Below are 13,248 nucleotides of genomic sequence, written 5' to 3'. Positions count from 1 at the left end.
TTCATCTGTTGGATTTTTAATAAGTAACTGTTCTTTATTCTTTATTTCTATTTCCAATTCAGATCTTTTCTTTTGTCGGAACAGTCTATGTTTAGAGTTCATGTAGATAAGTACCCCTCTCATATAAGCTTTACTTGCATCCCACACAATTTCAATTGGGGTACCTTTATTCAAATTTATTTCAAAGAATTCTTTCAAATGCTTTTTAAATTCTGTTGTATTTTTTTCATATCTAAACAAATTCTCATTTAATCTCCAAGAACGTCTCTCAACCTTATCCATCTCAATTTCTATCCATACTGGGCTATGGTCAGTCAAAGTTCTTGAAAAAATCTTTGTTCTTTTTGTCTTAACAAGTAAATCATCTGTCAACAAAATAAAGTCAATCCTAGAGAAGGATCTGTGTCTGTCAGAAAAAAAAGTATAGTCCAATTCTTTTGGATTATGTATTCTCCAAACATCTTTTAGTTCCATATCTTCTTTCATGTCAAAAAAGGTCTGTGGTAATCTGATTCTAGACTTTGCCAAACTCTTTTTATCTAATTTAGAATCAATTACTCCATTCCAGTCTCCCATAATTAAAATAGATCTGTAATCCCATTGCAATATTTTAGTATGTAACATCTTATAGAAATAGTCCTGTTGTTGATTGGGAGCATAAATCCCAATCAGAAGAATTTGGCCATTTGCTGTAGACAGTTCAATTGCTACAAACCTACCATCTTCATCTGTTTCTATAACTTTAGCTGTTAACTTTTTATTTACATAAATTACCACACCATTCTTTTTTTGCGAAGTTGAAGATATAAAATGTGTTCCTAGTTTGGAGTTTATCAAATATTTTTGATCTTGAGTTGTGATATGCGTTTCTTGTAAACAAATTATATCATTATTAAATTGTTTCAAATATGTAAATAATTTTTCCTTTTCTGTGCTGAATTCAACCCATTAACATTCCAGGATAAACACTTAAACATCATCAGCCTCTTTCTGGAGCAAAGAGCAAAATAATTGAAGATCATCCGAAAGCTTCGATAGCTCCAATCTCTTGTGCAGTACTCTTATCTGCCTCCTTGTCTTGTCTTTCCTGTTGTTGTTGTTGCTTTTGTTTAAGTAACTTAGCTTGAGCTCGAGTTATACGTTGATCCTTAACTTCAATCATCCGAACCGGGTCCAAGATTGGAGAAGATTCCAGCAAGGGCTCATCCAGAAAACCTCCTTCTGCACCTTGCACTTCTTCTAATTCCTGCTTAGACTGTTCTTGCAGTTCTCGTTGAGGTTGCTTCTCTTCACTCTCTTTAATCTCCAAAACTGTAGATGTACGTGGAGATGGTGTTCTTTCCTTAAGAATAGTAGTGTAGAAGTGCTGTGCCTTCTCCACGGTATTCAAACGGTATCTTTCTCCCTTGTATCTGAAAATTATGCCGACTGGTGCGTCCCACCGGAAAGGTATCTGTAAATTTTGCAATTCCTTAACAAGAAAACCAAATTCTTTTCTAGCTTTCAGCATTTTAGGAGGCAATTCTTTATAAATTCCAATTCGTGAGCCCCCCACTTGTACAGAAGTGTAAAAGGATTTTTGCAGGATATCGTTTCTTATTTCTCTATCTGTAAAGTATATGACCACATCTCTAGGTAATTGTCTTTGTCTGGCCACCCAAGAGTTCACTCTGTAAATTTTATCTATTTTGTGAAAAACCACATCTGGATTGACTTGTAAAATCTTAGCCAGGGCCTCAGAACAAACTTGTCTCAAATCCTGTCTTTCCTCCTCTCGAATTCCTCGAAGCCGTATAGCAAACTCCATTGCCCTGAATTGTATCATGACAATCTCGTTTTCAACTCTTTGCATTTTATTATCAACATCAGCAATTTTATAATCATTGTCTTTCATCTTAACATTAACTTCTGATTTAAGTTCTTCAACTTTATAATCAACTTTCCCAATAAATTCTGCCAGGCCAGATGCCACTTCTGATATTTTTTTGGTCACCTTGTTTTGATTCTGTTTCACCATATCTTTAACTTCATTAATTTCCTGCATAAACTCCTGATGTGATTTTTGAAGTTTATCATCTATCTCCTGATGTGATTTTTGAAGTTTATCATCTATCTCCTGTTGAGATTTTTGAAATTTATCATCCAAAGTTTTAGAAATAAATTCTTTTAAATCTCCCACATCAAATTCTTTTTTCTGAGTCTGTAACTGTTGAGCAGGGGGAAGCTGCGTTTCATGTTTGTGTGTGGGGGATCCCCCCCCTGTTGCCTTCCCTTCCTGCTTCTTTGAGGCCATCCTGCCACGTAGGCTAGTTTTTCTGAAGAGGGAAGTTCCTTTTCCTTTCCCTCCTGCACAAAGACTTCTAAAAAAGTCCCCCAGATTTAGTCAAATAAAACTGAAGTAAAACAAAGTCAAATTTTTAGAAAAAGAAATTTTTTCTTTAGGTAAAGCAACTTTGTAGCAGCTTTGTAGCTTTATAGCAAAGCAGGAAGGCTTCACAAATCCACTTTCACTAGCTCGTTAACTCAAATGCTGGGCGCCATATTTTTTCAAATCACTTTCACTCACTCGCTTTCTCTTTTGAATTAAAAAGTCAACAAAGCACTAATACTTGCAATTTTCAAGTTTCTGGATTCAAGTTGGTATTTCCGCTGTTTGTTAGGGTTAGTTCCTTTCACTTTAAAAGTTTGCTGCTGCTGGCTTGTTCTGCTGAAGGCAGAATCGTCCCACGCCGCCCGGAGTCTCCGCAGGTTAAGAGGGAGCCGCGCCTGTTTTCTCCCCCAGAAACAATTCCCTGGGGGGTTACAGGGGCTCAACCTGTGCCCTGCTGTCTCTGCTCCTACAATCTTCAAGATTTCGGAGTTTTCGAGCCGCTCCTCGTTCGCGGGGCGGCTCTACAGGCGGCGGGGCTGGCGGTCTTTAAAAAAACACCGCCGTCGCCGAAGCTTGCAAACCGGAAGTCCAGGTTAGAATTCTTTATTGGCCAAGTGTGATTGGACACACAAGGAATTTGTCTTTGGTGCATATACTCTCAGTGTACATAAAAAGAAAAGATACATTCGTTAAGAATCATAAGGATGCTGGTCTCATCTCCATTTGAGCAAAGCTAGAGTTTTAGTGGATTATTATGTAATAGGATTCCAAGGAGCAATTCTTTAAAAAAGTATATTAAAAATGTTTTTTTTTCTTTTGTTCTTTCATGTACATGTAGTACTAAGTTTTCATTTAGCAGCTGAGATAGCTATTTCCTGAATGCAGCCTTAACTATTCAAAATTGGACTTTGTTTGCATATTCAGTTTCAAGAATGATTGAAAAGGGTAATCTTTTAAGTCACATACAAAGGGATGTTACTTAATTATTTGCTGAAGAAATAGCTGCTTCCAGGGGGTATATATTTGCTCTTATTTTAGTTATTTACTTGCCATGGCATTTCTTTCTCCATTTCAGACAAGAAGGAGTAGAAAATGGCATTTATATTCCAATTGAAGTAACAATTCAGACTCAGGATGAGAAAATAGTTAAATGTCGTAGTTATCAGATGAATGACTATGTCCTTGATCTTCCTTCTCCACAATATAAGAAGGTACTGTATTGCCTTTTGCAATTCTATGCACTAAGGATTCATTTCCCCCCGGAAGTTCATCATCTAGGACCACATGTATAATTTAAGTGTAATAGAAGGAACCTAAGAAAAAAGTAGCTGGTTTCACGTAAAAGATAAAACTAATTTCAATACTATTACAGTTAATTTAATAGTATTTAATAGTATTAAAACTAATTTCAATACTAATACAGTTACAAATATGTGAGTATATTTGATTTATGAGATAATTATCAAGGGTATATTAATAATTATATGTACATAACTGGCCATATTGATCAATAATAAATTTTACTGCAAGCAATAAAGCTTTGCAATACAGTTTACTTTGGTATCATAGCTGAGTTTTCTGCTGTGTAGGACTTTAACTCAGAATAAATTATAAAAGACTACTCCATGTTTACTATAGATTCTCTTAAGCCCCTATCCTTCTCTCTCTTTCTCTCATTGGCATATATCTATGAAACATTTGTTGCATTGAAATAAAGTGTTTCTGTTTGCATGTTATATTGGGGTTTACTGCTTGGTACAGTGATCTAGCCAAACATCTTACTTTTCATCTCTGAAAACTGGCAGTATTGATCAGACATATGGAGTCTTGCATCATGTTGGGCTAATGGCTTTTCAAAAACTGCTTCCCTTTATTGTAGCCATGACTGTAAAGGAGGGGTTTTCTGAAGCTTTGTATTTTTTATTGATCCTCCAGAAAAATATTTTAATAATCCTGTTGACTTGAATCCATTGCAGAGCCATCTTAGATTGCAATCACCATCTTATATTCACATTTTTTTCCAGCACATAACTGATGCTTGGACTGTAAATGGATTTGATGTAGAATTGGTTGCAAGTCTGAATACAGGTTGACTTACAACAGTTCATTTAGTGAATATTCAAAGTTACAACAGCACTGAAAAAAGTGACATGACCATTTTTCACACAACCATTGCACCAAGGCAGGGGCCTGCAACCTTAAATTCTCAAAGAGCCATTTGGGCCCGTTTCCCACAGAAAAGAAAACACCGGGAACCACAAAACCTGGGTTGCCAACTCAACGTCACTCCCATCTATTCACATTATCCCCCAGCCATGCCTACCCAGGTTTTGTGGTTTCCAGTGTTTTCTGTGGGAAATAGGTCTCTCTCTCTCTCTCCCTCCCTTCCTCCCTCTCATTTCTGTTTTTCTCTCTTTTCCCCCCCTCTCTCTCTTTCTTTTTCTTTTTCTTCCCTTTTTTCTCTCATTTGTTTCCCTCTCTTTTTCTTCTCTCTTATTCTCTCCCTCCAGCTCTCTCTCATTTCTCTCTCCCTCTTCTCTGTGTCTCTCATTTGTTTCTCTCTTTCTTCTCTCTCCTTCCATCATTTTCTCATTTCTCTCTCTCTTTCCTCCCCTTTTCTCTCATCTCTCTCTCTCTCTCTCTCGTGCACATGCATGTGCACAAGCGGGATAACCTCCTGGGCTGGGATCATGGCAGTGGTGACAGCAACTCCTCCTCCTGCTGCCACCACTGCACAGTCAAGTGAGTAGCCGGCTGCATTGTGCAAGAGAGAGCTCTTCCCTCTCTGCATCTGATGGCGGCGGCTGCTCCTCCCCATTCCCCTCCTTCCTGAGCCGACATGAAGGAGACCGTGGCTGGCGCTGAGCTGCCCGCAAAGGACGTGGAATCACAAAAAGCTGGTCATGGGCAATGTGGAGAAAACACTAGGGGCGCTTCAGCCGCACGGAGAGAGGCTCGCACCTTTTCGGGGTGGAGAGCAGGTTGCATGACCGGGTCAGGCCAGTGTCTTGGGGTGGAGAGCAGGTTGTGCAACTGGGTCGGCACGGAATCACAGGAGAGGAATCTAAGAGCCACATGCGGCTCTGGAGCCACGGGTTGCCGACACCCGCACTAAGGTCATGTGATCAAAATTCAGACACTTGGCAACTGTTTGAGATATTTATGACAGTTGCAGTGTCCTGGAATCATGTGACTACCTTTTGTGACCTTCTGACAAGCAAAATCAATGGGGAAGCCAGATTCACTTAACAACTCTGTTACTAACTTAACAATTGCAGTGATTCACTTAACAACTGTAACAAGAAAAGTTGTAAAATGGGGCAAAATCCACTTAACAAATCTTTTGCTTAGCAGAAAAATTTTGAGTTCAATTGTGGTTGCAAATCAAGGATTACTTGTATATGTGTGGTAGTAAGAAAATGAAAGGGATGATTGACAACTCTTCATTTATATTTTCAAGTAAGTCGGCCCTGAAATTCCTTCCAGCCTTTACCTAACATTCTTGTCCATGGGGAATGAAAAGGTGTTTCTTCCAAGATTCTAATCTGCAAAGCAAAAGATGGGGGGAAAAATCAATCTTTTATCTTTTTTCTCTACTCCTGGTTTCTTTTTACCCAGGGAAATGATGACAAAGACGCCTTGTCCAAATATTTCTGGAAATAATCTGTCAATATTTATATTTGATTTTTTTAAAATCAAGTTTTATTGATTTTTTTCTTTCACACACACATATTTTATGAACAAAGTATTGACCATATCATAACTTATACAACTTATCATATCCAATTTAATTTTACAGAGTTACCATTTTTGCCAAAATATTCTTTTTCCATACTTTTTTTTATCTTAATACTTCTATACTTATTATATAAACAGCATTACCATCCGCCCTCAAATCCTAGTTTCTTAACATTATTTCAATTAGTTATCTTATCCATTGTTAATCATATATATTCCCTTTTAACTTTCATATTAATTCGTTCTTCATCTTAATCAATTTGCACATTCTTGGGGTTGCCTTTCTACCATTTCATCTCTCTTGTTTTACAACAATTCTTCTTCTCCTCTCCTCTCTTTCTCTTCCCTCCCTTCTTCTATCCTTTTCTACTTTACTCTTTCCTCCTCTCCTACTCCTTTTGTACTTCCCCTTCCTTCCCCCACTCCTCTATTCCTTCCTCCCTTTCTAATCTTCTCTCCTACTCTTATTTCCCCTCCCTTTCTTCCTCTCCTTTTCCCTTTCTTCTATTCCTCTCTCTCCTTCCTCTCTTCTCCTTCTTCCCTCTACTCCTCTTTCCCTTCTCTTTCCATTGTTGTATTCATTTTCGATTCAATATTTTCCACAATGGTATCCAGGCAACCCCGATTTCCCCCCTCTCCCACTTATTAACTATATTTTTCAAAGTCCCCATCACATTTTTAAATTATTAACTATGTATTTCAACTCAATTCTATTTTTACATTGAAATCTTTTAACTTAATAAACCTTCCACCTCTTATTTTCCTTAGTTCCTAATTTCTTATTCCAACATTAATTAGTTATTTTCCTCATTTACTAGCCTTTCAATTTTATATCTTAATTTCAGTTATTTTCACATTTAAACCAATCTTCATTTTATGTTGCATCTGCTAATCCATTTTACAATAAACAATATACAGTATTTCTTCTTTTTTACTTCTTACTTACATCATTTACTAGCATTTCAATTTTGTATCTTAATTTTCATTATTTTCATATTTAAACCAATCTATATTTCATATTACATCTGCTGATCCATTTTACAATAAACAATATACTTCTTGTTTATGTCTTACAATTTCTATTATTAATACACTTCCCTTAAATCAACTATTTGCTTTATTTCCCTTCCTTCTCTCCATTATTCTTCCCCTTTTACCCATTTTCTTTTGGTCTCTCCAAAATTCTACTTCTTAATATTTTTCTCCCTTTCTGCCATTCTCTTATTTTCTTCTTTTTCTTTTTCTTTTTATATTTATTGTATCTTTTCCCCTGAATCCTTTCTCTCACTTTAAAAATTGTTACCCTTTTAATTCTCCCCCTCAGTCTTTTCCCATTTCTTTCTCTTCCTTTCTGTTTTGGGTGATATTCCCCCCATCCACATTTTGTTTTTCACTTTCAATCCCAGTATAATCTTCAATTATCTTCCTTTCAACATTATGTTCTTGCTTCACATTTATATTCTCTTTTTCCTTTTTTTGTATTCTAACCAGATTTCCACTTCTTTATCACCCTTAAATGCTTCACGCACCTTCTTAAACATTTCCATTAATTCCTCATATTCCCAATGTTCCATATTATCAATTCAATTTTTTTAATTTTAATTTATATGTAGTTAAAATTCAAGTCCATATAGTGTTCTCTTTTTTTAAAATTTCCTAATAGTAATCAATTCAAATATTTATCTAAACCCATTTTAAGGCTTTGTTCTTCTTTTCAAGGTTGGGATCCAGCTGAAGGAGTACTTAAATAAGTACTCCTTCAATGTTTAAGGCATTTGTTGTAGTGCTTTCTTCTCTTTCCAGTTCACAAATCCCCAGGCAACAAAATATCACTTTTAAATCCACATCGAAAATACTTTCTCTTCAATTTGTTTTCCTTTTATTGTTAAAAAATGCTTTCTCTCAGTTTTCTTTTTCTTGTATTATTTCTAATTTCTCCAAATTCAATTTTAAGTCAGGTAGAAAGTTTTTTTTTTTTTTTAATTTGATTTATATGCCGCCCTTCTCCGAAGACTCAGGGCGGCTTACAATGTGCTCAGCAATAGCCTTCATCCTTTTGTATATTTATACAAAGTCAACTTATTGACCCCACAACTGGGTCCTCAATTTACCTACCTTAGAAAGGATGGAAGGCTGAGTCAACCTTGAGCCTTGGCGAGATTCGAACCCTGCAGTAATTGCAGGCAGCTGGTCTTAATAACCAGCTTAATAACAGGGTGCCTTAAACCCCTGTACTATCAAGGCTCTTTTTGGGGGGGCTTTAGTCTTTTAACTTCCTCTTTGTTCTTCTCCCTCCAATTAACATTCCAAAGTGCCAATTAGCTGCTCATTTCATGCTAGGACCTCTTTCAAGCTTTTTCCAAAGAATTTCTTTTTACCTTTAAATTGGCCAAATCGCTCCTATGGTAACAATACTCCATTCACTCCTGCACAAGTCTTAGTCCAGTTGCCCCAATTTAGAGCAGTCGTTTTAATGGCCGACACCCCCGCCGCCGGATCAAAGAGCTGCCTCCGACCTTTCGAGGAACTTGCTTGTTCCTCTTGGTCTTCTAAGGCACCTGTCTTTCTTCACCTCCTAGACAGTTCCGGTCCAAAGACCCCCAGGCAGAGGTTTGTCTGGCTGGATTTTCGCGAACCTCATCAGAGCTTCACTATTTTCCACCCAGTCTTGCTGCAATGCTTCAGGTTCTCTCCAGCATTTATATTTGTGTATTGTAGTGTAAACAGTTCAGGTTGTATAACCTGCTATGAAATTTAATGTTACTGCATGTCTGGAATAGTTTTGCTGGCAATTAATTGCAAGCCCCAATGTGGTAATTACAGATTAGCTTCATGCCAAGACATTTATGTCCTGATCTTTGCATTTTGACTCTTTGCACATTACACTAACAGAGGCTGTTCTCTTATCCTGAAACATGCACGAGTCTATTCCTCTTCATTATATGTGCTTCCCATAGTATTGGACCAACATAAACATTCTTTTACATTCTAATATTTAACCACAATTTTATCCCTGTGAGAATTTCTATTTTTTTTCTTATCATTCAGCTACTGAACTGTAAAATATATAAAATAGAAATCATTTATGTTATTCAATGTCACCAAGCATTTCCTTGCCAAGCTGATGTCTGGATTCCCCCCCCCCAGTATACATCTAAATTTTAAGTTACCTGAGTCCCTTCCCACCTACTATCCTCCTTTAAGATCAGACAAAGCTTTTTAAAAAAGGCTTAAGATATATTACAGAACTGTTGCCAAATATGTACGTGAAGGCAGCTAATGAATGCCACACTCAAGGCTTGCTTAGGAGTCCCCTGGCATGGTCCTTGTGGAATTCATAATTAAACTCTGACTTGTACATGGGTCACTCATTTTTTGATGAAAGTGCTGGCCTCATCAGATTTTTGTTAATGTGGAGAAGTGATCCTCATTTACAGTATCATGACCTTTTAGAGTGTCAAACTCAAAGCCTGGGGGCCAGATTCGGCCCACGGGGTGCTTCTGGCCCATGGGTGCTGGCCTGGAAACAGCAAAGGACTGGTCTGCGGTGCCTCTGCCAGCCGAAATGGAGCTCCCCTTTTGCATTTGAGCATGCAAGAAAGGACAGGAAAGGAGAAAGGGAAAGAGGAAAGACAAAGAAAAAGAAGGGACAATGGGAAGAGAGCAAGGAAGGAAAAATAAAGAAAGAGGGGAAGGAAGAAAAAGAATGAAGAGGGAAGTTTGCACAAAATTGGAAGAGTAATGACACACCAAGCGAAGAGAAAGTAATTAGTAAAATCATGGAATGTGCAGAAATGGACAGACTCACAAAGGAACTTCAAGATAAAGAGGAACATGATTACTATTTAGTATGGGATAAGTGGTACAATTGGTTGAAAGATAGGAAAAGGAAAAAACAGGATTAGGAGGCAGCCAGTGGAACCCAAGACAGCTATAGAAATACACATTATTCAATATAGGCCAATAGGGACTTAAAAAATTTAGACACAATGTAAAAGACCCAATTAGGGAAGAGTCAAATATACAAATGAGAATTATATAACAGATCACAGTTGTGATAACTTCGACCTCTTTTTTTGTTTACATGTTTTGTATGTTTTGTTATTACTTGTCTTGTTTTGTTTGTATTTTTAAATAAATAAAAATTAATTAAAAAAAGAATGAAGAGGGAAGGAAGGAAGGAGGGAGGGAGGGAGGGAGGGAGGGAGGGATGAGATTATAATGAGAGTGAGGGAGGGTCTCAGGGAAGTGCTGCCTTAGCACTTGGCCACCACAGGTGCTCCCGACATGACCACCACAACCATGTCAACCGAAGTCAGACAAACTGTGATGCGGCCCTCAATGAAATTGAGTTTGACACCCCCGTTTTAGAGAATAGGTAATAGGTGGCTGTAATGACAATAAATACGTGACTATCTCATGAAATTGGATTCATTTTTATTATTTTTAAAATACTTCCTTAACTTGAAATTCAGTGGATTCTATGCAATGAACTGTAAGTGCTTTTGTATCTCTGTTGCTCAAATTATACCAATACCAAGAATGATTTATATTGACTTCTTAATGGAGCTAATGAATGCAACCAGCTGGCTCTTTCCCACTATTTAATCTTCAGGTTTGAAGCAGCTATATTTCTTCATCCTTATTCCATTTATTTGTGTAAGTAACAGAAATCTAATGATGGAACCTTTCTATTTTTGTTCTTATAGGTCATCTGTTTGGGTGCAAAACAGAATGAATTGCCAGTGGATTATCAAAAGAAATTAAATTCTATAGAGACTAACAACTCTGCAGGACCTGTACCAATGTTTGAGGAAATTGAAGCTGCTCTCAATTCATCAGGGAAACAAAATAATGAAGATCAATTTTAGTATAATTTGCTTTTACTGTCTTGGCATCTTGTGTGTCTATTTCTCTTATATTACAATAGCTTAGATATAATTCAGGGGTGTCAAACTCACGACCTACAGGCCACATGCGTCACACGCTAGCCATGCCCATGCCCGGTTTAGTGAAGGGAAAGAGTCATGATACGTCACGTGACAACTCTGTGGCGATGCAAGTTTGACACCCCTGATATAATTAATATCAAAATAACGGGAGGATACTATATACATATACACCATAAGGTATAAGATGATATTTGATTATTGCTTTCCTTTATCTTTTTCTGTTTCTGTTTTTCTGCAATAAATTGAGACTAGGAATGATTTCCAAATTGTGCTTCAATCTGAAAGTTTCTGCACCATTTCAATCCAGTTTACAGGTGGATTGGGTATTATAGGTAGCCCTTGTTTAACAACTTTTAGTTCAGCAACCAAAATTACAATAGCACTGAACAAATGCTAGTTATGACCATCCTCCTTATGGTCATTGTAGCACTCCTATCATCATGTAATCAAAATTTGGGCATTTGGCAGCCCACCCACATTTATGATTACAACATGTGCTTCAACTCACCCCATTTTCCTATCTCCCATTGCAAAGGTCAGCTGTCAAATGTTTCATTTAATTACCACTTAGCAATGGAAATGCCATCCCAATCTTAACAATTAGGGTTGTTAAGCAAGGACCAAATGTAAGGTATGTTAACTTTGCTGTGATAGTTATTATACTAGCCTCCAGTCATCAAGCTTTTTAAAAAGCTGATTTAATCACTACTCATTTTTCTGCATTAAAATTTATATTACTGAACTGGGAATTGTTTCTTGTCTTGTAAAAATATATATGCTATTTATAAATCCAAGAAATTCCCTTTTCATATTAAGAGATGTCCCTATGTTGGACAATTTTGGGGTTTAGAATAGAGAAGGAACTTGTAAGAAAAAAGATATTTAATACAGCTGCAGTACCTAATAAAATGGATCAAAAATATGTTTTTTATAGATTAACAGTTGCAGGACATTTTGTGCAGTGTTATGAGTGTCCAACAACATGGATCTTTGTAAACAAATGCCCTCACCTTGACCAGCAAGCCTTTCAAAACTTAGTGGAGGTGTTCAAAGAACAGCCTATAAAGATATTCTGACTTGACTTTGGGAGACAAGAGGGAGAGCCACAGACTGGACAATGGCTTGCAAAAGATGCCTCAGCCCACAGGAGGGAGGACATGGCTTTTGTCTCAGAAGGGACCCATCCTAGTTTTGCAAAGAGCAAAAGGAAAGATGGGAAAATATGGTCTTGTAAACTTATTAATCTAAGCTTCCTTTAAACCTTAGTTGTGCTAAGAAGTCTTGAAAGCTACATATTGTGATTCTATGACATACATGGGTAAGGTTTAAATTTTATAGAGACGCATAGACTTCTTGTTTTTAGGCAGCACTGCTGGTTTTAACAAGAACTATACTATGAAGTGAAATTCATAAAATTTCAGGCGCGAGGACCTCTGCCGGCTTCCTTCCAGTCCTGCAGAGGGCACGGCGAGGCTGACCCACGTCAATTGGGAGGACTCGAAGGGCTGTCCTGGCAAGGATCTCGGGGGCGGGGGTTTCGAGTGAGGAAAGGCAGGGCGTGGAGTTTCCCCTCCTTTGACGCTCAAGTTTTCGCCGCGCCCGCAGAAAGTCCGATTAATGGGCCCCGACCCTCGCACTGCCTCTGGTATTCTTTCTTTCGCCAGCCCTGTCTATCCGCATGCAGGTATGCTTGAAGTGCGCCCCGAGGTTGGTGGAAGTGTATAGAACGTATGAAAACAGACGGGGAACAGGAATAAAAGGCCCCTGGGGTTGCGGAGACAGGAATTTGGACCTGAGGCCTGGCAAAGAAGCGTGAGTAGGGCTCAAGTGACTTTCGCTTCATTGTAGTTGCGCTGCTCGTTGGGCGAGGCGAGGCGAGGCGAGGCAACGAGGGCTGCATTAAGCATCTTGCAAACAGCCCAAATGCAACTCGGAAAAGGAGAGATCAGTGCTCTTTTCTGCAGATCCTTGAATAGTTCTAAGCGTCTTGGGAAGCAGATTGCCGTTCGAATTGCTAACTGGCACTGGAGAAGCGCGCGAGTAAATGTATGTGCCTTAAAAGTTCAAACCGATGAAATTGTTGACGGTCTCAGAGTCTGACAGTGAGGGCATCTGTTCTGTCTCTTGGGTAGTTGTAAAAGGGAAGATAGGCTGTTAAAACCGAAAGTGCAATTCCTGCTTTGGAAC

General features: G+C 38.0%; 2 protein-coding genes across 9 annotated transcripts in view; both read left to right on the top strand.

Moving 5' to 3' along the window:
* The window catches only part of GGCT (gamma-glutamylcyclotransferase), a 75,919-nt gene extending 64,592 nt beyond the window's left edge, over window positions 1–11,327 (top strand). For both annotated transcript variants that reach the window (XM_034404090.3, XM_034404089.3), the window contains 2 exons: window positions 3,447–3,582; window positions 10,819–11,327. In XM_034404090.3, the coding sequence (XP_034259981.1) occupies window positions 3,447–3,582; window positions 10,819–10,980 (298 nt within the window). In that variant the 3' untranslated portion in view covers window positions 10,981–11,327. The remainder of the gene's footprint in view (window positions 1–3,446; window positions 3,583–10,818) is intronic.
* Window positions 11,328–12,510: 1,183 nt separating this feature from the next.
* The window catches only part of NOD1 (nucleotide binding oligomerization domain containing 1), a 75,060-nt gene continuing 74,322 nt past the window's right edge, over window positions 12,511–13,248 (top strand). For 5 of the 7 annotated variants that reach the window (XR_004588884.3, XR_015734252.1, XR_015734253.1 and 2 more), the window contains exon 1: window positions 12,511–12,745. The gene's annotated coding sequence lies outside the window, so the exon portion shown is untranslated. Of the gene's footprint in view, window positions 13,108–13,248 lie in introns of all 7 variants that reach the window. The other 2 variants (XM_087894226.1, XM_034404085.3) reach the window with 2 other exon arrangements.

This window comes from Pantherophis guttatus, chromosome 4, assembly GCF_059756535.1.
Source record: "Pantherophis guttatus breed Tessera chromosome 4, ASM5975653v1, whole genome shotgun sequence".
Lineage (NCBI taxonomy): Eukaryota > Metazoa > Chordata > Lepidosauria > Squamata > Colubridae > Pantherophis > Pantherophis guttatus.
The sequence above is the reverse complement of the archived record's forward strand: the minus strand, read 5'-3'. Positions and strand labels throughout refer to the sequence as shown.